The following is a 23,896-nucleotide window of genomic DNA, read 5'->3' as shown; positions in this document are numbered from 1 at the left end:
TCAGGGCGGGGATTAAATCGAATAATTTGCCTCATACGTCGTAGGTGAAGATAATTTTCTCATTCTATATAGCCACAAGGTGGCACATGGCATACGGTATTCGAAAGTTGGTCGCGTGACCAGTAAGACTCAGCAAAACAAAAGGTTTCCCCATCTGTAAATTGAATTAAATTATCAACAGGCACGCCATCGGTGATCTTCATCAGTCTAGATATAAAAGCGACGCGTCCCCAGGGTTCAAATAAGTGAGTAGCGGGTCGCCATCCCAACCGTCGCACCGCGTCTCACTTCAATAATAAAATCTCGATCCCCCGGCGAACACAATTTTACATGAAAATCAATTAGACGTTTGTAAACGTTCTCCGAAATCAACCACAATAATTGACAAAAACGGATTCGAGATTGGGGTGAAAGAACGTCCTCATCTTGCATAATCAAATTTTTGCCGAACCTCGCGCTTTGATATCGTCGCTTGGTGTGCAGGAAGAGATTTAACATGTACTTCAACGAGTCTGTCCTCATCACCCCTGCGGCTTTTGTCGGTGGTGTCGGGTTCGTATTGCGTCGCTTACACTCTGTATAATTAAGTGCCTCCCGGTTACCAGGATTGATCGATGCCAGGATATGAAAATTCATTTTTACGTATTCGCGTAGGATGCGATATGCTAAACGAGAACACTTCACCGCTAACGATCATATCCTCTTCCTCGCTCGATCCCAACGCTTGAATTTAACTACGGTTCCTCCTCTTCACACTCCAGCCTTACCGTCCCTCGCGAAATGAAGTTACAAGTGTAATAAAAAGTGAAAATGCGAATGCTCCGTCTCTCTCGCGTTTCCCTGTTAATCAATTCAAAGTTCAGACTCATTTCTGCCTGAAGACACCACAATCCATAATTGTCACAAATGTCACATGTTAACTAAACACATTTTTCATCGATTTCAGGCAAGTGCAACAGATGCAGGAAAGACTCTTGGGCTGGAACGTGCCACCGGAACATTCGGATTTGGTACATCCTCACTGGAGAGGATTCTTGGCTCCGGGAAAATACTGGCACATTAGTTTAGCCCTGGTCTACTTCATGCTGATGATTATGTCAGTCGTTGGAAATGGCTGCGTCGTTTGGATATTCACAACGTGAGCAGACCACTTCCATGGGTAGAAATTCACGGGATTCTCTACGGTAGAGTTTTGTGGTATGAATGGTAATTGTTCCGCCTTGTGCTTCCACAGATCAAAGTCACTGAGGACCGCATCCAACATGTTCATCGTGAACCTCGCGTTGTTCGACCTCCTCATGATGCTCGAAATGCCAATGCTCATAGCAAACAGCTTCCTCGAACGCATGATAGGTTGGCAACTTGGATGTGACGTATATGCAACCCTCGGCAGCATTTCGGGAATTGGTTCAGCGATCAACAACGCGGCCATCGCCTTCGATAGATACAGGTTCGTTCTGATCAATTGAAAAGTGTTTCACTGAAAGAGGAGTTTTTACTGGTATACTCATTAACACTATTTCAGGACAATATCCTGCCCTATAGACGGTCGATTGAACGGAAAACAGGCTGCAGTTATAGTGGCCTTCACGTGGTTCTGGTCTATGCCATTCTCCATTCTGCCCATCGGCAACATCTGGGGTCGCTACGTTCCAGGTGACAAGTTGTTTTTGCCCATACCTGTTTGATCTATGGTCTAGTGTCTTGTTCATTTCACGTCGTAGATTTCGCTACGGTGAAGTTGCTTCGCTTTCGCTTCTAGGCAGTTGCACGGTGCATATATTGCAGTGAGTAAAATTAGGCCAAGAATAGCTTCTCAGTTACCGTAGGGTGAAGTTACTTGCCTACGCCAGTTCTGCCGTACGTACACGCTACACAGCCACCTAATTACAGCTGCATGCAGCTGGTTGGTTGCTCGATGCGCGGTTGTCGGTAATGCTGACGTTCAGGTGCAACCGGTAAGACGTCAAACTCGCGACAGGCTTTATTGTGAGCGAAGTAACCGAGTCCGTGCAGAAATTTTTATTTCATGGAAATTTTGATACCTTACTTAAGCCAATTTCACTCCCAACAGAGGGTTTCCTCACCACCTGCAGCTTCGATTTTCTCACTGAAGACCAAGATACGAAGGTCTTCGTCGCAGCGATATTTGTTTGGTCCTACGCCATTCCCATTAGCTTGATCGTCTACTTCTACTCTCAGCTAATTGGAAGCGTACGCAGGCACGAGAAGATGCTTCGTGATCAGGTGAACTTTGAACATCTTAACAATATTCCTTTACTAACAAGGGAGCTGTATTGAGTGAGTATACTAAAAGCGTGGGGCTTCAGCTGCCTGTTCAAGTGATGCTCTCGACACGAATTGCACTAAGCCTCAGCAAAAGCAATGCATCTTGAATATCAGTTCAACGCTGCATGTTTTTATCGATCGAAAGTAAAAGTGCATGGAAACTGAGTAAATAAATGAGATAATAATTTGTTTTTATCTCGATTGAAAGATCACGAATGCTGCATATGAATGAAATTAGAATTCCTCGAAGGTTGTAGAATTAGGAACATCACCAGAGCTTCCCGTTGATCAAGTCCTTTTTGTTGTTGGTCATTGGTATTCAATGTTCTCCTCACAGGCTAAGAAAATGAACGTCAAGTCCCTGGTGTCCAATCAAGACAAAGACAGGAGTACGGAAATGCGAATTGCCAAGGTAGCATTTACGATATTCTTCATGTTCCTTTGCTCTTGGACTCCGTACGCCATCGTCGCCATGACCGGTGCCTTTGGGAACAGGTAAATTTCAGTCACTTTATCCCACCTTAAAACGATAAAAAACATCTTGATCACGAGTTTGTTTGTTTTTTCTTTTGTCTTCAGAGAGGCGCTGACACCGTTTTCAACAATGTTACCAGCTCTATTTGCGAAAACAGTGTCTTGCATAGATCCTTGGATATATGCGATCAATCATCCAAGGTAAAACCCACCTCTTAGTTTGAATATACCATGAAAGAAGTGATCTGTAACTCTGTCTTATCAACAGGTACCGATTAGAGCTCCAGAAGAGATGCCAATGGATGGGAATCCATGAACCAGAACCCACGCATGACACGGTATCCGCCACTACAGAGAAACTTAAGACCGAAGACGCTTAATTGAATAGTTGCTGTTTAGAGGCGTGTAACTGAAACTCTGCGATGCAACGAGAAGTTTGTACTTTCACCAGAAGTACAAGCTTTACGAATCATCGGCTGTGTTACATTGGATACATTGTAAACGACGACGAATTACTATCTGAATTTGGACAACGCTTATATGGACACGTGACTACCTTCCTCTGTGCAGTAGCATTGTTATTTGTGATGCTCATTGTTACCCTCGCCGTTGTATAAATTCAATAAAAGCAATTTCAAAGGCATTCGATTTGTATATCTACAAAAAACTTACGCCCTTGACCTATTTCACCATAGTTTTTAATTCTTGGTACATCATAATAGCATAATAGATCGTATTGCAGTAATCCATTGAAGAAAGTCGAGCATTTGTTGGAATTTTGTGAAGTGATCGAAGAGTATAAATGCGAAAACTATGAAGTAGCTGACATTGGAAACAAGACATTCCCAAACCGTGCCACACAATTGCTGTACAAACTACACCCGTTGGTTCTAGTGGTTCAACGAGTTGAATTTTCCTACATGAGTGGTGGTAACACTACCTATCGGAGTGTTAACAAACTGACAAACCTCTAGGTTGGTAGACGGCAGTCGGTAACCTCAAACCACCCGATCGATTCTCTGAGTTAACATTTCGCCGTCGCTTCAGACTTGAACAGAAATGTTGTAATCTACCTTATCACGATACGTTGCATGAAATTACCGACTGAAATTATTGCAGGTAGTCAGAACGAAGATTCGTTGAAACTCTGCAGAGGGGCGTACACATCTGTTTCAGGGCCGGATTTAAAGCCTAAGGGCCCTGGGGCTAAGTACATTTTCCGGGGCCTTGCGTGGGAATAATGTCTTTGCGAATAGAGGAAAGTTTTATAAATACATTCTGACAAGCATAAGAATTAAACATGGCATGATAGACATTGAAAGAATAGAGAGCGTTTGTTAGATAATACTCTTGACTTATTTTTATTCGTAGCACATTTTTTTATATTATATAATCGTATTTGAGTGATCGGAACATCGGAGATCGGAGATCATACAAATAACAATAATATTACCCACTACTTTCAGAAAAACTTGAAATTTGTTGCCTACAAGGTTTTCAAGTATAACTAACTGTAACTATACTTCCATCGGCCAGTTTGTTCCAAAAAAAAAATTGGCAGCGCTAGTCGCAGAAAACTGCAGCAATACATTAGTTATCAGCGTGATCAGAAAAAAAACTGATACTAATCGGCAAAAAAAAAAAAAAACACCTAGCTTTTAGCGCCGTCAATAAATCTCAAATAATCAATAAATTTCGATGGTCTCCTCGAATTTTATTATCATCTCTTCTTTTTACACTAGTTTTTCCCAAGAGCACGATAATAAATTTATTCAATAATATATGGTTGTCAATAGTACAACAATCGATACTGTCTGTAGGGTGGCATCCAGTGAATAAATCACACGAACAAGATTTGAGCTCCACATTTAGAACCAATTCGTTTGAATAAGGTCACGCAACATTACCAACTGCGCTGCATTCGCTCTCTTACCCCTACTAGAACCATTGCTTTCTACGTTTTTATCAAGGTCCTGAGAATAATTATCGCTCGACACTTGAGAATCAGAATTGGATTACTTTTTCATTATTTTCTCCGTACGAAGCTCGTTCTTTCTAGTGAAAGGAAAAATCCTCAGATGCTTTCACGTCAATCTTATTTCATCAGCCTTAGTTCCATTCCAGAATTGTGAAGTCAACTTCTGCATCTAACTTTTTGGACGAAACCGTAAAGCTCACTTGTGTAGTGAATGAAGCTATTCCTCTGAATCTTCGTACCTGACTCTTTACTAATCGTATGTTGAATGTGCTTGATATCATAGGAATTCATTTATAAAGTCAAAGTTGAATAAATGCAATTGCGATATTCATTCGTTTCCAAGAATTTTCGAGAGACCAAATACAGAGATGGGTCCACCTAATTTCCATCTTTTCACTATGAAATGAGCACCGTCTTACGTGTTTAATATTCACACTCTGAGTTGATGAAAGGGTGAGACTGAATATATAAGTTCCTTAATTTCATCAATTTGAATACAGTTTTAAATACATTGAAAACTACCTTCAACTTAATTAGTCAGCCTGGCTGCGTTCAAGGGAATTGACTCGGTGGTATATGGGGCGAGAAATTTCACCAAAATTGAACAAACAATGCTCGCAGTTGGTTATAAATAACCGTTGTGCCGTGTACCGTCTTAAATCAGCTTAAGAAATCGACGCCTTTTCTCAAACCTCTGGGTATAGACGAGCCCATAACAAAGGCCGGAACATTATTCGTGGTAAAGGCTTCTCGTGCGGGAAACGATCAACGAGGAGTCGCTTAATCAGATCCGACGCGTGTAATCAGGAAAAATAATTGAAAAAGAGAGGTTAAGATATCCGCAAAAAAAAAAAAAGTTGCAATATATCAAAGCTCGCCGGGCCGAGGTGGCGATGGCAGCCGATGGTAGATACGACATGAATCGAAATCGAAATTTCCAGTCGCGGGGGTGGCACGGCTCCAGGGATGTCGTTAATTGGAAAATGTGAATGATGGACTGACTTTACTTTTCTACAATTTTCCTGTGTACCCCAACCGCTGAAAGGGGATCAGCTGTACACGTGTACATCCATGTATGTGTCTATACACCTATCTACCAACATCCAAGCAATGGTTGGCTGCCGTACCGATCGGTGGCACAGACCAGCGCCCATTGTCTGCTCCGTGCGCGGGTATAATAACAGTGACTGTGAAAAGCTTGGAAAAATTTCATCAAGGCGTCGTTCCGACTCAAGACATTCTACAAATATGACCAGCCATACTCTGCACACACACACTAGTTCGCATATTTATAAGTTCGGACTCACACGTCTCAAAAGGATATCAAATGTGTCTTTTTATATTCTAACTTTCTATTTGGCGTACCTATAGATGCTATGAATACCGTCTTCGATATTATCCCCGATAATAAAATGCAGCGAGTGATGCGATGCAATACACGATGACGGACAGCATGTAATTGGTTATATTGTATATGACCAAGGAATTTGCGCCGACGGATTGAAAACGTCATCGTTCGCTACCTACATACGCCATGCCACCATTTTATTAGTCATTTCGATGAAAAAATTCTAAAATATTCTTCAAACTATGAATAATAAAGCCCTCAAATTCAAATTGCTCTAAGTGTTTTCATTTTCTTAAAAAAAAAAACTCATAAAAACATGTATAATTTCAAACCGTCCAAGCAATTAACCCCCCCCCCCCCTCCCCCCCAACATGAATTATAAATCAAGCATGAAATTTTATCAGACTCATTAATATAAATGTGGAAAGTTTCGAATCAGTCCACTCAATCCTCGAACTATCACATTTTGATCACGTCTACGGTATATTTTACTTCAGAGGTATTCCATTCTACTTGTTGGAAAATCTAGTGCTAAATGCACGAAATATTGAAACGTAAGTCTCGAATGAAAGATGAATTGGAATTAATCGTTCAGGAGAAGAAAAAAGTGTGCTAGAAACTGCGATCCATGCTGCAAAAGGTGCAGAAAATTTGTAAACGAGTAACGTACAAATAAAACTTATTTACATAGCCTTAAAGCAAAAACTGCCCGGATAAAGAGAATTCAATGTATAGAGAAGATAAAACGGACGTATACATGAGATTTCGTTGTATTAACAACACTTTTGTGAAAACATGCTTAAATGTGCCACTTGAGCGTTAAAATATTGAATCGAGTAATTCAGTGTCTCGATCATATTTAATTATTTCAATTGGTGTTAATTTTCGAACAATCCAACATGGAAAACTGATTCAATAACCGAACAGTACATCCAATGGGTTAATCTCTCTAACTATTCACGAAGTTTCAAGTCAGGTGAAATTAATGAAATCGCTTATAAGATTTATAAAGTAGTGTGATGAAATCGTGTCGAAACACCGCTAAAGTGATATCTGATCCATGAATAACCTACAAGTAAGAACTCGTGAAATGCTTTTGGAATCTCTGAAATCCACGTTTAATTATTCCACCGTTTATTATGCGCGTGATTGCGTCGCGATTTCGGCGTTATATTGCTGGCGTGTATTCATTGTTATTATCAACGAAATATTTTTGTTGTTATAGTCTGCCAAGGGGTTAATCACTGTGAAAAAATTACGTAGGCTGATTACAATTACAAAGATCACAAATTGATTACAATGATTGCAGGGATTACAGAAAGATTGAAAAGATTGCAGTAAGATTACAAAAGTTTATGAAACTGTCACAGAGATTGCAACGATTACAGAAAGATTGGAAAGATTGCAGTGAGATTACAAAAGCTTATGAAACTGTCACAGAGATTGCAACGATTACAAAAGATTACTGAGATGACGAAACGATTACAAAAATTCTAACAACATTAGAAAAGATTACAAATGACTAGAGAAATTGCAATGATTGTAAAAAATTATAAAAATTGTTAGGATTACTAAAGATTACAGGGGCTTACGCGATGATTATAGAGATTACAAACATTCCTGGAGATTACAGAGATCACCTGAGATTACATGGAGATTGTAAAAAGATAACAGAGAATACGCAAGATTATAAATGAGATTACAGTAACTTGTGGAGACCAGATTACAAAAATGATTAACCCCTTGTAGTCTACCTTTTAATATTGAAATAGCATGGTTCTTCCACAAACGATACGCAGATCCTGCTGTACGCAGGCTATTTTGCACTTAGATGATTGCCGAGCAGCGTCCACGTAGCTTTTATTTATCTCAGTGTAAAGTGCGCTTACATATAATTCCGCGGAACTCAAGTCAACTCAACTTTTAAGTTTTAACGGGTTCTCACGATTCTTTCTCCCTCTTTACCTTTTCCAGCTTGTTTCTCATACGCAGCGACGTTTCTTGTGTTCGGCAAAACTTTCCAAGCAAAGATCTGAGGAAACAGCAGCGCGTAACGTTATTCATTGCTTTTGTTTTGAAAGTTAGTCGGTTACGAGACAATTTGCAAAGAAAATACTCATAGAAATTATAAAGGAAAGGGTTCTCTCGCTACTCATTAACCAAAGTGGTAGCTACGTCATAACGTAAAGTAAAATTGAAAAAGTATTCAAATGCTTCCTGGACTCACGAAGCTTCTTCTCTTCATCGGGTTGGGAGAAAATCGATTATTTCGACCAGCCCAACAAACGTGGAACCTGGCATGCGAGCCCTTCATCTCTTCCCAGAACGTAATCACCGTCCATGAATGGGCAAACTATCAATGTACAACTCCTTGGTGCTAGATGAGCAAAATCAGCGAGCCAAATATTGTGGCCACCGTTTCTGTCGGGTCTGCTAAAGCAATTGCACACAAAACGTCAATACTAAGCCTAATCCTGTTTCTCTTAGGATGTTTCGCTCGAGCATGAAGCCGTACAATATAACCTACATTGTGATCTACTCGAAGACAGCTGCCAGACCTAAGGGTGGGCTGAAGACATTCGAGTCTCATCTTACCCTAAACAGAATGTGATTGTCGTTGGCGAAATATCACGGCTGTAGCAGCTGCTGGACTGCTTTGACAGAATTGTACGCGTGGAAACAGCAGCCTGCATGTGTAGTGATAAGGAAGAGGTAAACAAAGTTAGTTAGTGGTTGACGTGCAGCGTCCCATCATGCGCGTAATCCAGCGTCATAGCTGCAAAAGGCAGAATTAACACGCGAGAGAATTGGCCGAGTAATAATGTGTGAATTTTTGTGAAAATCGCTCGTAAGCTCATGCATTTTAATCAAACAGACTGCGTCAATTCGTTCGAGGAATTTGCATATTGGCAATTCTTGATCATGCACGGGAATTATGACTGGAACGAAAGGAGAACCCCTGAAATTGGCGGGTGTAGGGTCCATGCAGAATATCCAATTCACCCGTAGCCGCTTACAGGGTGTTTCCCGTAAATAAATGACACAGATATTTGTCAGAGGAACTTGAGGCGGCAGAGTAAAAGTCTCGAAGTACTAAGCACGTTCTAAGTTCGAGGTACACGGGTGGAAAATAAATAGGATGCGATGCCTCTGACGGGTAAATTCTCGGCTGTTTTCTAGTGCTTGCATAACTAGAAACGGCGTCTCTTCCATCTCGCGTCAACTCTTGGCGAAAGTTTTCGGTACGAGTATAACTAATACCACTCGAGTGTTGGCAATTATGAAATTTAACACTTCATCTTAACGATCCTCGAAAGTACGATGTAATTAGTTGTACGCTTCGAAACTGGCACATCAAACACTTGACGTTTAGCTACCTATTTCATAAGCAATTATTAGGATTATATAGAGAATGTATATGTAATGCCCTTCATAGTGTGGATTATAGTTGACGATGCGTCAAAGGGTTTTGCGATTTGAACGAAGCGAATCATCCGATTTTCAGTAGGCGTGAGGTGTGATAAGTTTTTTTTACAACGCCTGCTTAGGAAGTTTGATTATCAGCAGCGATGAAGCGTGCGGAAAGCGCTGCCCATTTCCGAACAGTGCGGCAAAATGATATCGGTATGAGCACGTAAGTAAAATGCTTGATTATCTACTTCCGATCAACTCAATTAATTCATTCAAGGCGCCAATGGACGTGAAATTTACAACCCCAATGTCACGCTCTGTCAGTGGCACCTCTGGTGCCACTTGTAAAATGAAACCTTTCAGGTGTTGCAGGGCTTACACTCATCGGAAATTACCCACTTTCCGCACTTGTAATACAATATACTGAAGTGAATGCCACAGTTATGGGCCATCAAATGCTAGCATGTTATTTTGCCTGTGGGAATTGATAGTAATAAACAAGGAAAGTAACGGTGTTGCAATTTCTCACTGCTTTCCACCATTGGCTGTTTATCGAGTCATGGGCGAAAGAAGTGTGGAATCATGCGGGGAAGAGGAGAGTCAGAAACTGGGGCGTATACCTTACTCTTCGACGATCAATTCCCAAGTAACTTTGAAAGAATTTAGTAGCAATTGGACCAACGTTTAACCCTTGTTCTTTTCGATTTCGTTACTGATTGTTATAACATTCCTTGGGGTAAGAAAAATATTATGTAATTAACGATTGGGAGTTATGAGCAATTCAAACATGTGATTATTGGTGAGAATCGTCAATATTTTTTGTCATGTTACATAAAATCATCAATAGGAATTCGAAAAAGGTGATGGCCAGACGTTGATCGAGTTGACATGAAATGCACTCATTTAAGATTTTCCGAAAGAGGAATATTATATTCCTTCACTAGTGCAGAAAAGCGATTTCCATGAACTTATTCTACCCGGGGTTATTCGATACAGACTTATTATACATCGGTTCTACACGAATGATTACTTTACGCGGTTTCATTTTACTCTAAGTCGTATTTGCACATGTGGTAACACAAGTTATATAGTAAAGTAAAATAACATGCTGTTTAACGTTACCCATGTAGAGCAATTTTGTGTCGAATATTTTATGAACTACTTGCGTAGAAACGACTCAAGTTTTATAATTTTGTGTGGGATATCAAATGATGTGCATTTGTGATTGTGCGCAAAGTCAATTGAGAAAAATCGAAATGTGGTATAATGGTACCCTCTCAAATTATTGCACGCATACGCAAACGTTAAATTGCTTTTTACATGCTAATAACAGTGCTTAAAATTGAATCATTTTACGCACACTATGTGAAAAATTATTGTATGAAATACGTGCGTACGATTTACGAGCTTATTTTGTAATATATTATTATTAATTGATAATTATGGTGCGTTATTAATTCATAGTAGTTACTAAATAGTTACTTAAACGTCAATTTCTCGGTCAGAATTATTATTTCAGTGAATCGCACGAAACAAATGCATTCATTCAAATCAATCTGATAGATTTACGTAGAATTTATTTGACCAATTAGGTTTTATTGGTATAAAATGAATAGAATTAGTTATTATCAGGATTTTATCAATCACATTCGAATTTCTTTGGATTGCGTTATCAAAAATTTGAACAATAATCGCATTTCCTGTTAATATAAAACAATGGAAATTTTTTTGCTTACCCACACTCAAAATTCTACTTTAATTTTTTTTTCATAGATTTTTTAAAGTTTATTGAATCACTGTCTTTACCTCAGGAGTATATTTTTCTATGCATTAATCAAATTCTGTATTCAACCTATTCAGAAAAGAATGTAAAAAAAACCTGTTGACGGACAGGATTTCACAACATGTGGAACAAGAAGGAAAACAAGAGGAAAAAGAAGTGTGAAGTTATTTATTCGAATAGAATTGTACTTGCATAGAGAAAGTGGCGGATGCATGTAGAACGACATTGTTGGTAAAAATGCGGAGAGAGAAGAAAGAAATAAAAAAGGCAAAACGCCGAGGCGAGCGCATTAGAATAATTCCTTCCGTAAATTACTCTTAAGCACGCAACAAAGCTCGAACAAATGTTTCACGGGTTCGTTTCTCCCGATCCCGAGAGAAATCCCACCATTGAAAATCTTCTGCACACGATAGATATAACCCACGTACATTCTACCTCCCTTAAATTCAATCACCGTGCAATAGTCAGAGGCGAAAGATGGCGGCGGAGTTGAGAACCGCAGGATGATGTCGTTTTTCGCTATTAAAAATTCTATTTAATTTGTTCAGACGATAAATATTCCCAGGTTCCGTCATAAATCGAAGGTGGTAATTGAATTTTTAAACCACTCGAGCTTCTGCAGGTATACCGGCTCGTTGCGCTCGGGAAAGTTCAGGAAAAAGCTGAGGACATTTCTCGGGTAATAATTTTTAAACCTGAATCTTCGCAACCCATCCTTTGCCTTCCATTTCAACGATAAAATTTATATCCTATTTCCACTCCCCGTCATCGACGATGAAGGAGTTTTTGATTTCTTAACTCGACTCCCCTTCTTCGTTCGGGTTTCATATTTTTACAGATTTGACCAGCGTTGTAATCTCTGATAATCATCTACCTCAAATGGTACTTTCATCCATATGACGTTGAGAAAAAAATATTTTATTTGTTAAGTTGATATTCTCATTTTTGTGAATTTATTGACTTTTACACTGATTCTTACCGTGATATTTGCAACTTTTCAACATTTTTCCAGGTATCCGACTTTTCTTCTCAACTGGAATGTAATCTAATCATCTTCAGCCGTACGTCAAGCAAAAGAAGCGCAAAAAACTTGAAACCTTCAAGTGATAACGGTGTGTTGCAGTCGGGGACAGGGGTTTCAGAAGTTGTGACGTCACGGCTTACGATAAGCCCTTCACCCGGAGCGATGAGGAACAAATGACGTACTAACTGCATATAAACTAGGGAGAGCCGCCGCGGGAATATGTGTTGTCCCTCGGCTAAGTCGCCGTTAAGGGGATTAAGGGTTGCTAATACCGTTTCCTAGACATTACTTTACCAGGACGATAAAACCCGTAATCGTATTGTCTTGCCTGATGGATCAGAAGCGGTTCGCGATGGTAAAAACGTAAAAAAGGGGGGAGACCCGTTTGACGCGCTTACAAGAAGGTGATTTTCAGGATTTTTTCTGCATAAATCGTGCGATTGATCATATCGAAATTCTTAGAGTATTATCCTGTAAGTTTAAGCGAACAGAATCAATTTTTTTTTTTTTTTTTTTTTTTGGTATCAAACAAGGTCATCACAGTAATTATAAACTGATTTTTTTGCCGCGAATCCGTCAGTGCGATGATTTGGCGGGTAGTCTGGCACTTGTTGTATTCATCCAAAATAATGATAATAATAAATCCATGATTTGAATCCAATTAAGAAATATATACGATATATGCTAAGTTGCACTAATGGTGATCCTCGGACAAAAAAAATGCGATTTTATCGAAAAATTTCCACGTTAATCATGGAATTACAGTAATTTCATCAGACAATATCATTATAAATTTTGGTTCAAATCCAAAAAAATACCGTAAAAATTTGAAACGATCAATCGTACGGTGTCTTCAGAAAAACTTCCATAAACCACTTTCTTGTTAACTCGTTAAACGCGTCACTCGTTGTGAACAGTTTTCTCAAAAGATGTTATCGTTGTTCGTAATGAGTCAATAATCACATCTTCAAATCATTAATTGGTCCATATGAACCTCAATCTCATTTCAGAAATCACGTTACATTTACGTGGTATTCAATACAACTTTGAAACCTCTCAAGTCTAGATCTTTCAGCACTGATTATGGGTGAAAATAATGTTGCACCGATTGAAAATATTTTTAAACAATTTAGGGCATCCCAGATTTTCTACCCGACCCCCAAGTAAATCGTAATCCCCCCTGTATTAGCCGACTCCATCTATTGTACGTCGTTCAACCCAACCGACGTGGAAGATAACGTGATTGGAAATTTCTGATAAGAAAATCAGTGAGGATGAGTGATTGACTCGAAGCCACGAGCTGGGTTTGATTAATCCTAAATAAGGTTTCTTCGGTATTTTCATTACCACGACCGGTTTTCAGATGTAATTGAAATGTTACACGTGAGTGAGTTGCTGCTTCGGGAATGAATTTGAAGCTGAATCAGAAACGGAAAAGGGGTCGAGGGTTGGGAGCGCGCATATAATACTGCAGAAGTTTTACTTTGATGAAGGAAAAACGTTGAACGTTTGCTCATTGCCTGGAATATGTATATATACGTAGCACATTATACGTATACGTATATACATCTATACACAATATCTGCTTCTCCGCGAAGGTATGTTCATTTATTCAACAACCGCGCAGCGTCCGTAGTAGCAGCATAATTTTAGGATGAGAATCGTTGACCCGGAAATGAAGAAAAGCCATCTTGTGCTCCTATATTTGATAGCATGACGGCAGCCCGCGTTCGTTTCATATTTTTCCCCTTCCTCTTCCTTATTCTCTTCCTGCACCGCTGCAGCGAAGGCAAAAATCTATCGATGTTAACAAAGTTGTAAAACACTCGTGATAAGGAGTCATATTTATTGCCACCTTGTTATTTATGACAATACGCTAGATGGTTTGAAATTTTTTATTTCTTGCATTCTTCCTTACACTCCGAATTCGTCACCGTCGGTTCATCAGTCGCAATTAAATAAACTATGAAATCGCTTGTTCTGTTCGGGAATTGCAAGTGGTAAAAAATTATTCCAACATTTTGTGACTAAATCCTCTCATTTTCAAGATTTTGCAATCATAAGTTGATTTATAGAAATATTGAAAGTTTTCATAATGTTTTAGAAAATCTAAAACTTGGCTCTTGATTTTCAGAGAATCTCTAAACCTGTTTGAATTCATGTATAGTGACAGAGTCTTGAACTCGATGTATTGACATGTTTTAAAGATCACCAATTCAGTTTGATTACAAACCAAAAGTAATTAAGAGTTTCATGAAATTATCTTTTACATCTTCGCAGATCTGATTAAAAAACTATGTCAAAATTTGAGCAGTCTCAAATATTCTTTGAAGGCTTTCAAAAAAGGTAAACATAATTATACACAAAAATTTTATAACAATAATCTAATATATATGTATGTAAAGAAAGTGTAGCCAATGTAGAAAACCTTATTAAAAATGTGCACCAGTGGCATTAAAAAATGTTTCAGAGATTTTTTGTAGGAAACCTGAAGATAGTTTTAGAAAATTGTGAAAAGTTACTGAGGTTCTCTAATTATTTAATCATAGATATAGTATCTGATACTTGTCGGGAATATTCTAGAAATTACAATCAATTAATATTAAATAATCACGTATAAGAATAGAAAAAATAAAGGTTCTCGAATAATTCTTAAGCTTCTTTTGTGGAGTTTTAAACAGACATAGTAAAATCGGTGAAGGATTTTCAGAGGATTATGGGGTTTTTGGCATCATGAATCGAGTTAAAAGAACAGTTGATACATATGTGCAATTTCTATTTTCAAGAAAGAACAACACGCCACATCCTGAAATAAAAAGATAGTCCAAGTTGAAGTGGAACTAATCAGTCAGTTATTAGATTGAAAAAATAGGTGTTGCAAATTAAAACTGAAAATGCTTTGAAATTCAAAATGCCATTCCATCGTTCCAAAAACACATTTAAAAAAATTACTTTTCTTTTGAATCCGTTTGAAATTTTTTTGAGAATCTCTGAATGTAGTATTTACGTTATAATTTCAATGAAATGAATCTCAGAGGAAATTTGAATTACTTCTAAAATATTACAGATATATTTGTTCACCAGGTCAATTATTCACGTTACATAATCAAACGTAAAATTTTCATGCATTTTGAAAAGTAAATCTATATTGTGATTGGATTTGCAAATTTCTCGAGTTTTACACTCGCTCAAGATCATCATCCCTAAAAATCTTCTTATGCTAAGCGAAAACCACGTTTCTATTTGAAGCATTATCGATGTTAATGCTAAGTAAGTAATTTTTATGTTGAATTTGAAACCTGATAAGTCTCAGAGTAGCTGAAAACCTCGGAAAAAATTCGTTTCAAAGTTTAGAGAGTTTTAAATTATATCATTTTAGAAATTTCAGCATGTCGTAACGGCAGGGTGAAGCGTTGGCGTGCCGGTGGACTTCAATTCTGAAAGACTTTTGAAAACTTTATGAAATCGGACCAGCCGAGGCCGCTAGTTAGTTTCTCTGTTGATTTAAGTACACTGCGTTGCCATGGCGCCGGAGCTTAAACCGCTTAGGGGAATTAGTCGTTGCGAGCTGGAGGAAAGTTTGTTGGGCCGCAAAGATCGTCCTCGTAATATCAAAGTCACATCCAAAGCGGAGCTCTTATCTGGAAAATTCGTCGGCAATTACTCGCAGTGCGTAAAATATGAGGAAAACTCCAGAAATCTGATGACCGCTCTTCAATCCTGTAATAAACGATTCAACAGTTCCGGGGAAAAAAGATCCGCGACCATCCTTGCTGGAAGACAAACCTGCAGGATAGAAGAGAAAAAAAAAACAAAAAAAAAAATTTAAGGTAGGAGCGAAGAAAAGAAGACAAAAAATGTGTAATAGGCGATAGGGGAAAGCACATTACGAAACAGCTTTTGGTCACGATCAGGCTCCGCGCAGATCCACTCGGTTTAAACTGTAATTATAGTAAAAGTTCGCAGTTAACACCTGGCAAAGTTCTATCCGACCCACTGAGATAATATGCTAAGCATCGCTTGATATCGCGCCAAGTGAGCCAGGCCTGGCCTCGAGCTTCCCCAGTCCCAAAAGCTTGTTAATAATTAAATTGGCCCTCCGAAAGGACGTTGTATGAACGTCTACATATATACCTACGCACTACTACGAATACAGTTTTTGGCTACCGGATAATCACGTCGTTACTTACACGATTTTGCGTTGGATAATCTTTGTTGTGCTTATGAAAACTCCCCAACGCTTTCCTTAATATTTTGCAGAGATAATTTGAAGGCGTGACATCCAGATGACTCCAAGTTTTCAATTTAATCTGTCGTCTATTACCTTAAAGGAAAAGTTTTTTCAGGTTTTTATTTCATAAATAATATGTTATACAAAATCCGGATGATTTGTGAAAAAATTATTCATCTCGGTTGAAGATGTTGAATGGAAGTTAGACCAGAGTTATGGTTTGGTATAGAAGTTCTTTTTAAAGAAGAAAAAACACTGGATATACCAGAGAGAATGAATGCAAGGAGAAGTAGACAAAAACGAAATACAAATCGAATATGAACCCAAAAACTATCTCGAGTGACTACTAATAATTATCGTCGAACAACTGTATGAAGGTAGGTACTAAGCACTACGTTTGACGTATTGAGCATACTTGTCACCATCAACCCACCAATATGAGCTTGAGCTCAACGAACATCTCGTGATAACTGGAAGAAATTTGCGCAGCTTCCAGTTTAAAGAATAATTGATTCCGTCTCGACACTGGCTACATTATACACATCTAGCAGATAGTGCACAAGAGGGGATGCAGCAGATGATTCACTCTGGAAAGTACGGAGAACCGTCGGTTGCTGCGACGTAAACGGGGAATCCCAGAAGCCAGAGAGGTCCACGTTCTCTCTGAAGCTTCTTTATCTCAAGTACGAATCTTTGCGAAAACATTGACTGGACTTATTTACGAGTGGCTGAGCTCGCTAGGAATTTTTCATTTTTCGGTATGACGCGATAATGTCACTCCTTCGTTCCGGGCCGTAGTATCAATGAAACAGTTTCCTTGTATACTTCAGTCTAAAGTCACGTAACATCGGAAATGTCGAAAGAGTAGAATCGAATTGGCGTTGACGGATGATTGAGGGTAATGCATGAATCCAGAGTCGCGTACTCGAGCAATGGCAAAGGTAACTCGTTTTTTGTTAAGTCGAAGAGGCGCAGCGGTAAACGCTATCAGCAAACGCTCAATCCACGAAGACACCCACACCTGCCCCACGAGTAATTGAAACATGAGCGAAATTCTCCTCCGGAATACAAGTCACGCACGCCGCGATACGCAACTCAACTGCGTACCAGTTGAACAAAAATTATGGGAGCTCCGCCACGCTTCATCATACGTGCGGCTCAGGATTCGACGAACGTATTAGAGGATAAAATGGAAAAACGGAGCAACGGGATACACGAGTAAATTATCAATGAACCCACTGGCACTGTACTTGAAATAGACGTCATACAGATGCTTGAATTGCTTCGCAAATATGCTTAGGAATGATCGTCAATCCAATTTTGACGAATGATGTTCTATAAACAGACTAACGATGAGAGGCCATCGCAGAATGTGGGTAGAAATGAATGTTTAATATTCGGATTTACCATCAAGACAAATCTTACGAGTCCTGTATAATTAATATTGAAGATTTCGAACGGCTTTAATGAATGAAACACATTTTTGTGAAACGTTTGGATGATTGGACCCGGAACATCTGAAAATTAGGAACTTTGGGAGTTTTTATCTTTAAAATATTCAAACCACTTGTAATTCAGAATGGTCGTGATATTAAGAGTTAGGATAATGATAAAGATGAATCTTGACTATGCGATGATTCGTCCCAGATTCAAACTACGTTATCTGGTCACAAGTAGTTTCTACTATCATCCTTCGTAAAACAATTACTTGAAGATGGTGAGGACCAGGAAATCAAACATTGGTTTGCCCCGTTATGGTATTGTCTTTTAGTATATTGCCAGCAGTATCTTCTGGGTACATACATGAAAACTAGTGCCGTGTGATGATGCAGACTGCAGCATATCCGGTTTTATTAAGGACTGCAGGCGAAGCTGGGACACAAAAGACGGCTGTTTGTGGCACTCAGTCTGCAAAGGACCCTCGACTCTGCAACCTTTTTACCAAGCTTTTGGAGCTGTGACCGCCTTTCTACCGAGCGCCCTCGAATGCATATTTCCAAGTGTTTGAACCACGACAAGCTATATACACCAGTCGGGCTCAGAGTGTGGAGTTGAATGACGTTAAAGCCTGCTGTCCAAGCTAGTCGCTTTGTATAAAGGGTCTGAAAAGTATGATGCATTCCTATGCAGAAAACAGTAACTATTAAGAGTATTAAAAAATGAAAATCATAGCGAGCTCTGGTTTGAGATTTGAGACTAAGATGTTGAATGAATTGAAGCGTGAAAATCGTGGTAGAATCTCAGCTTCGGTGTGACGAAGCTTCAATGAACAATTTCATTGTTTGAGCTGGAGTGTTCTTTGCTCTTGAACAGTCACCTGGTAAAGATCGCGGCTGGCAGAAACCCGACATTTTATTCTAGTGATACTGTTGATCATGATTACCATTTCGACCCTTCAACAAAGCCGTGGACAGACTTATGGAAATGAATCGAGGGAGCTGTAACTGAAGCAAATGGAGATAAATCCGTCACGTACACTCTGTTTCAGCTCGTTAGCTGCGTGGCACCTTTTCGGCAGGTAATAAATGTCGCTTTGGCACCACAGCGTGACGTTTGTTAATATTAGTGCTCGATCTATGTTTAATTCTGACAACGTCAGCACGTATTTTTTCGTTTCTGGAGCCCAATAAGTCTTCGGCAGTGGACTCAGTACGCGGTAGAACGATTTTGAGTTGCAGCATCTGTCAGCTCCTGAAAGTCAAACTGGGAGGACTTCCAATAAAATTTAAGATAAAAGCTGAGCCCAACCTTTTCAGGATGGAATTCGATGCCTGACTAGATTTCCGCGGCACAGCTCGGGGTAAGCTATAGAGGCTTAAAGAGTCGGCCACAGCTTTAGTCCCAACTTTACGCACCCTCGAGTAGAACGGCAACGGTACAGGGACGCAGATACTAATTTCAAGGATCAAAGATCACAGCTTTAGACTCTTCTGGCATTTATTCTATTTTGCATAACTACCCTCCGGAAATTTTATGCTGACTATAAGGGAAACGGTGGAATAAAACCAAACGAGGCTGCGGGTTACATTTTTTCTTTTTTTTTTTTTTTTTTTGCAACATTGCGTAACTCGTTAAAAATTTGTCCTGAAGTACGTTTAGTTCCAAGACGTTTAAGCACTTCGAGTCGATAAAGGGGAGTGTCCCATTTTTTGTTTTTTTTATTTTTTTTTAATCATCGCTTTCCTTGTGCCTTATTTCATTCTTTAAAGTATTAAGGATGTGTGTGCCAAATTCGAACTCGAAATTTGCAAAATTGACTCAAAGTAGCAAATGAACACTGCGAGTACTCCATATCCCTGTAAACTCTACTTGAAAGTTTTTAAGCGCATTTTTCTGGGAATAGCTTTGTTACAGCTGGTGTGAACGATATTTGAAAAACCAGAGAACTGATCGACTTCAAATTTTGACAACATGTAGAGTAAAAATCCTCTTATCGTTCGATGAACGAAAAAAGCAATACACGATATATTTTTTCATAAAAAAATTCGCCTAATTTTGTTTTGCCCAATTGATCGTTTCAAGCTTGATCATTTCCTCAAAAAACTTTTTTTTCTGGCTCATCGAACGATAGCTACACATTTACAATCTAATGGTTTTTTTTTTTATTTGCACTACCAAAAGTGAAGAAATCCTGCACATCAGCGGTTGCGGAAATTTCCGCGGGGTTACAGATGAGGAGGGTTAGTAGGCGGAATTTTTATAAGAATAATTGCTATTGTTTTTTTTTCACACACCTGAAATATCAATAAATATAGACTAAAATTTGGAGATAGTTTGTACATTATAATTTTTAGTATATCTAAAAAAATTCTCAATTTAGCTGAAAAAAATGGAACCCTAATTAGTCACACCTCAGTAAAATCGCATGACGGCCACATTGGGTGAAATTCACCCCAGCTCAAAAAAAATTATATTCTGCTTCGACAATAAGTTCTAAGAGTCTAAAAAAAATATCTAGGTATTGTTGAGGGATCGCAGAAAGAGCTCTCTTAGTTTTGTCAGCCAAAATTGATTGTTTAAGTATAGTAAAACATCGGCAAATTAAAGTAAAACGGTAAAAAAATTATTACGGAAAAATTTCCTTCACAGAATTGATTTCGAGCAAAAAAAATATGAAAATTCATTCTTAAACTATACGAGGAATTTGAAAAATGTTTGTGGTAAAATTCACCGACAGTCGCTAATTAGGATTAAACTATTTTCCCGAAATTCAATACGGTTCACTATTGATCGCTTATGGTAGTTGTTCGTGAGTTCAAATATTTTCTATGGTCGTGACACGATACTTTAGTCAGTTCCGTAGAATCTGTGAAAAAACTCATACTTTTCAACGAATTAATTGATCATTTTTTTTTTCTTTTTTCGGATATTATATTGATAAATTTGAAATTTAAGATTAACTGTTTTTGTACTTTCTTCTTTCGTATATTAAATTGATATTAACGTTAATCGCTTTGAATTTGTTACATTTTGATACAAAACGCAACTTTACGTCAAGTATGAATTAAAAGATCAACTAGAAATCGGTTTCTTTTGATGTCCGTCAGTACTGTCTAGCAAATTCTTAGCACTATTTCCTCATAGAATTTGAACTGCTTACAGGACTTCGATACTGTTTTTTCTTTATTGAACAATACAACTAACAATATCACATTCATTTATGGTCCATTTAATACTCTATAATTCTAACCAACTTTTCATTTTTCCAAAGTAATCGAAAGTGATCACTGAAGAACAGTTCAAAATTCGTAGATCACTGCAAAAATCTAGACTATTCGCCACTGAATTATGGTATCAAATACAATTTTGTCAAAATCATCATGTGATTAATAAAAATAAGAAACGAGTTTTTCCTGCTTACACCGTAATTCTTCAAAGTGTGGCATACATACAACGTATTATACACAATAACGTGAAAAGCCGAACATGCTTTCAAAACGGCACAGCATGAGCTCCTGGATAACAGTAAAATATCTACAAGAAGCAGACTTTTGATCCCCGCCGGGCTCCCACTTCGCACTCTGTATGCAAAATACAATAAATACTCAGAAAATATCCGTTCGCATAGCTATATGCGTATGCATTATACCAATGTAGCCCACCTGACGGTTCTCGCATCGTTTCAACGGCGTCCCGCTAGCGGGCGCTGGGCAATCTTCGACGGAATACTTTTATTAAACGGATACGATAAAGCCCGAGTTACGACCGAGAGCGCAATGCCTGCGTTTTGCCCAGGGGCTGGAGGTCCCGTTTTCAAAAATTGCTTACCCGTCGTAGATAAAAATGCGCAAACGTCACGCGTTCCGAGACGCGGAATCAAATCTGGTGAATTCGAAGGACACTGGCAGCCGACGAGTGAGCGTTGATTACAAATGGATCCTTGTCCGACATGCTAGTATAATTGAAAAATTCCAACCTCGGTGGATACACGAGAGAAGTCAAGGATTTAATGAGAGAAATGAAAAAAGGCAACGAAAAAAACGAGGAAACACGGTATACCGACAATTACCGGGTCACTGGGTCGAAGGCTCTTCACGCAAGTACGGAAGTTCCTTTATTCCGTACAATGGAAGTATTTATGCGCAAGGCAAAGGGCGACGGGGTGACGACTGTGCACAAGTGTGTGAAACGGCACTCCGTCGTTTTCACGCAAACCTCCGACACACACGAGCTTCTGTATTTCTTGCCTCTCATTTTTCGTCTTCTTTGCATGTACCTACAAGCTTCCGGCCCTAATAGGCCGAGAACGTTCCGCAAACAGAATTGATTTTCCGAAAGCTCTGCGGCCGCTGAATATCCGCCTCCAAGCTTGCACGCATGTCCCAATATTTCCCGCTTCACGGCTCGTTAAACAGCGATTAGGTCACTCGGCTTAGGCTGGCGGGTACCCACTTCATCCTTCCTTGCACCCCGACCCTCTGCGCCGTCGTCGCTCTGCCCGCCATGTTTGATTATGACATTGCGCCAGGTAGTACTGCTGCATGTACGATGAACCGTAAGTTCATCGTTCAATTTTTCGATTTTAATGCACTCAAACCATTGAGGTCTATCATCTAAGTCTTGGAGAATTCATATTCAGAATAAGTTAAGAATCTTTGACTTTTCCACTAAGCTGAATCATCTCCATTATGTGCAAAAGAAAGAAAATCGTGACTGTTGGAACACTTTGCATGAAAAAGAATGCAGCAATTCTCCAGAATAATCGTATTTTGCAGTTCAACGTGACTCTCTCAACTGAGAAAATCCTTGTAAAGTTGGAAAATCCCAAATAGGGTTAAGGAATAGTCCCGAAAAATTTATGCATTTCCCCTCAGCTTCACCCATAGTATGATAATTCAATCAGTTTGATTGTTCAATGAGAAAAACAAAGATGATCACTAACCAATTGTGAGCACATCGATTCTTCGATCCGAGCAAAATTCACGACATTCTTCGAATCGTTCCAAAAGAATGGAGAATCATAATTAGACGCTAGACACTTGCTCGCTGATATTTCACACTTTAATAGACAGTTGAAATGGAATCAATTATCTTTACACGTTGCTCCAATGCTCGGTCGTAATTTTCAAATTTTCACTGGTCAGACGATTATTCTCTCTGCCTTTACCTGAGCTATGGATCACGATGCCTGGGCTGAACGGTTTCTAATCTACGCAAATGCGTAAACATCGAAATGATGTGACCGATGATCGAATGCCGCGAGTGTTCATGACAGAGATGATCGTAATTAAAGCTTAAAGTTCGAAGCTGAAAGCTCAAAACTGATTTTAAATTGTTTGAAGTTTTCACCAGCATTTAGGAAATTTTTATCAGTTTTTGTCACATTGGTTGCGTAGCAAAAAAAAATCAATTTTCTAAAAACATATAATCACAAAATGTAATTTGCTTTTACGTATAATCATAATAATATTTTGTATTATATTTTAGTGATGAGATTTTTTAATGCAGCTGTTTTGGCAGTGTATTTTCAAAATATCTCCAGAGCTCTTTTCTCGCTCTTCTTCCCCCTCGAAGCAGTCTGGAAATTACTTTTACTAGGAATCCACTATACATTCATCTCGATAATCAATCGTGAGTAAAGATGAGATAGAAGGAGACAAGCGGTTGACGTATTAAACAGTTAAAAAATTCTCTCACAAGATTTGGATTTATATCTACAAAGCTGTTTTTGTGAAAGTATTAAGTATTATTGTACTTTAGACCATGGAAAAATACTCGGACAGACATGCGAAATGGTTATATCAACGTAGCAGAAATTTCTCATTTTTCACGTATGCATAATTAACACTTTTCTTGCCAAACTGAAAGATACCCGTGTTTTGAATAAGTATTCGATTCAAGAATCACTTGTAAGAACT

General features: G+C 38.7%; 1 protein-coding gene across 1 annotated transcript; it reads left to right on the top strand.

The window, feature by feature from the left end:
* The first annotated feature begins 238 nt into the window (after positions 1 to 238).
* Positions 239 to 3,406, top strand: LOC124405388 (opsin, blue-sensitive). The gene is made up of 8 exons (XM_046880240.1): positions 239 to 552; positions 947 to 1,138; positions 1,235 to 1,450; positions 1,526 to 1,656; positions 2,075 to 2,247; positions 2,627 to 2,784; positions 2,869 to 2,964; positions 3,032 to 3,406. The coding sequence occupies exons 1-8, from the start codon at positions 497 to 499 to the stop codon at positions 3,141 to 3,143; spliced, it is 1,134 nt and encodes a 377-aa protein (XP_046736196.1). The 5' UTR covers positions 239 to 496; the 3' UTR covers positions 3,144 to 3,406.
* The last annotated feature ends 20,490 nt before the right edge of the window (positions 3,407 to 23,896 follow it).

The sequence above is a fragment of the Diprion similis genome, chromosome 4, assembly GCF_021155765.1.
Source record: "Diprion similis isolate iyDipSimi1 chromosome 4, iyDipSimi1.1, whole genome shotgun sequence".
Classification (NCBI taxonomy): Eukaryota; Metazoa; Arthropoda; class Insecta; order Hymenoptera; family Diprionidae; genus Diprion; species Diprion similis.
This window is presented reverse-complemented; position numbering and strand designations above follow the sequence as displayed.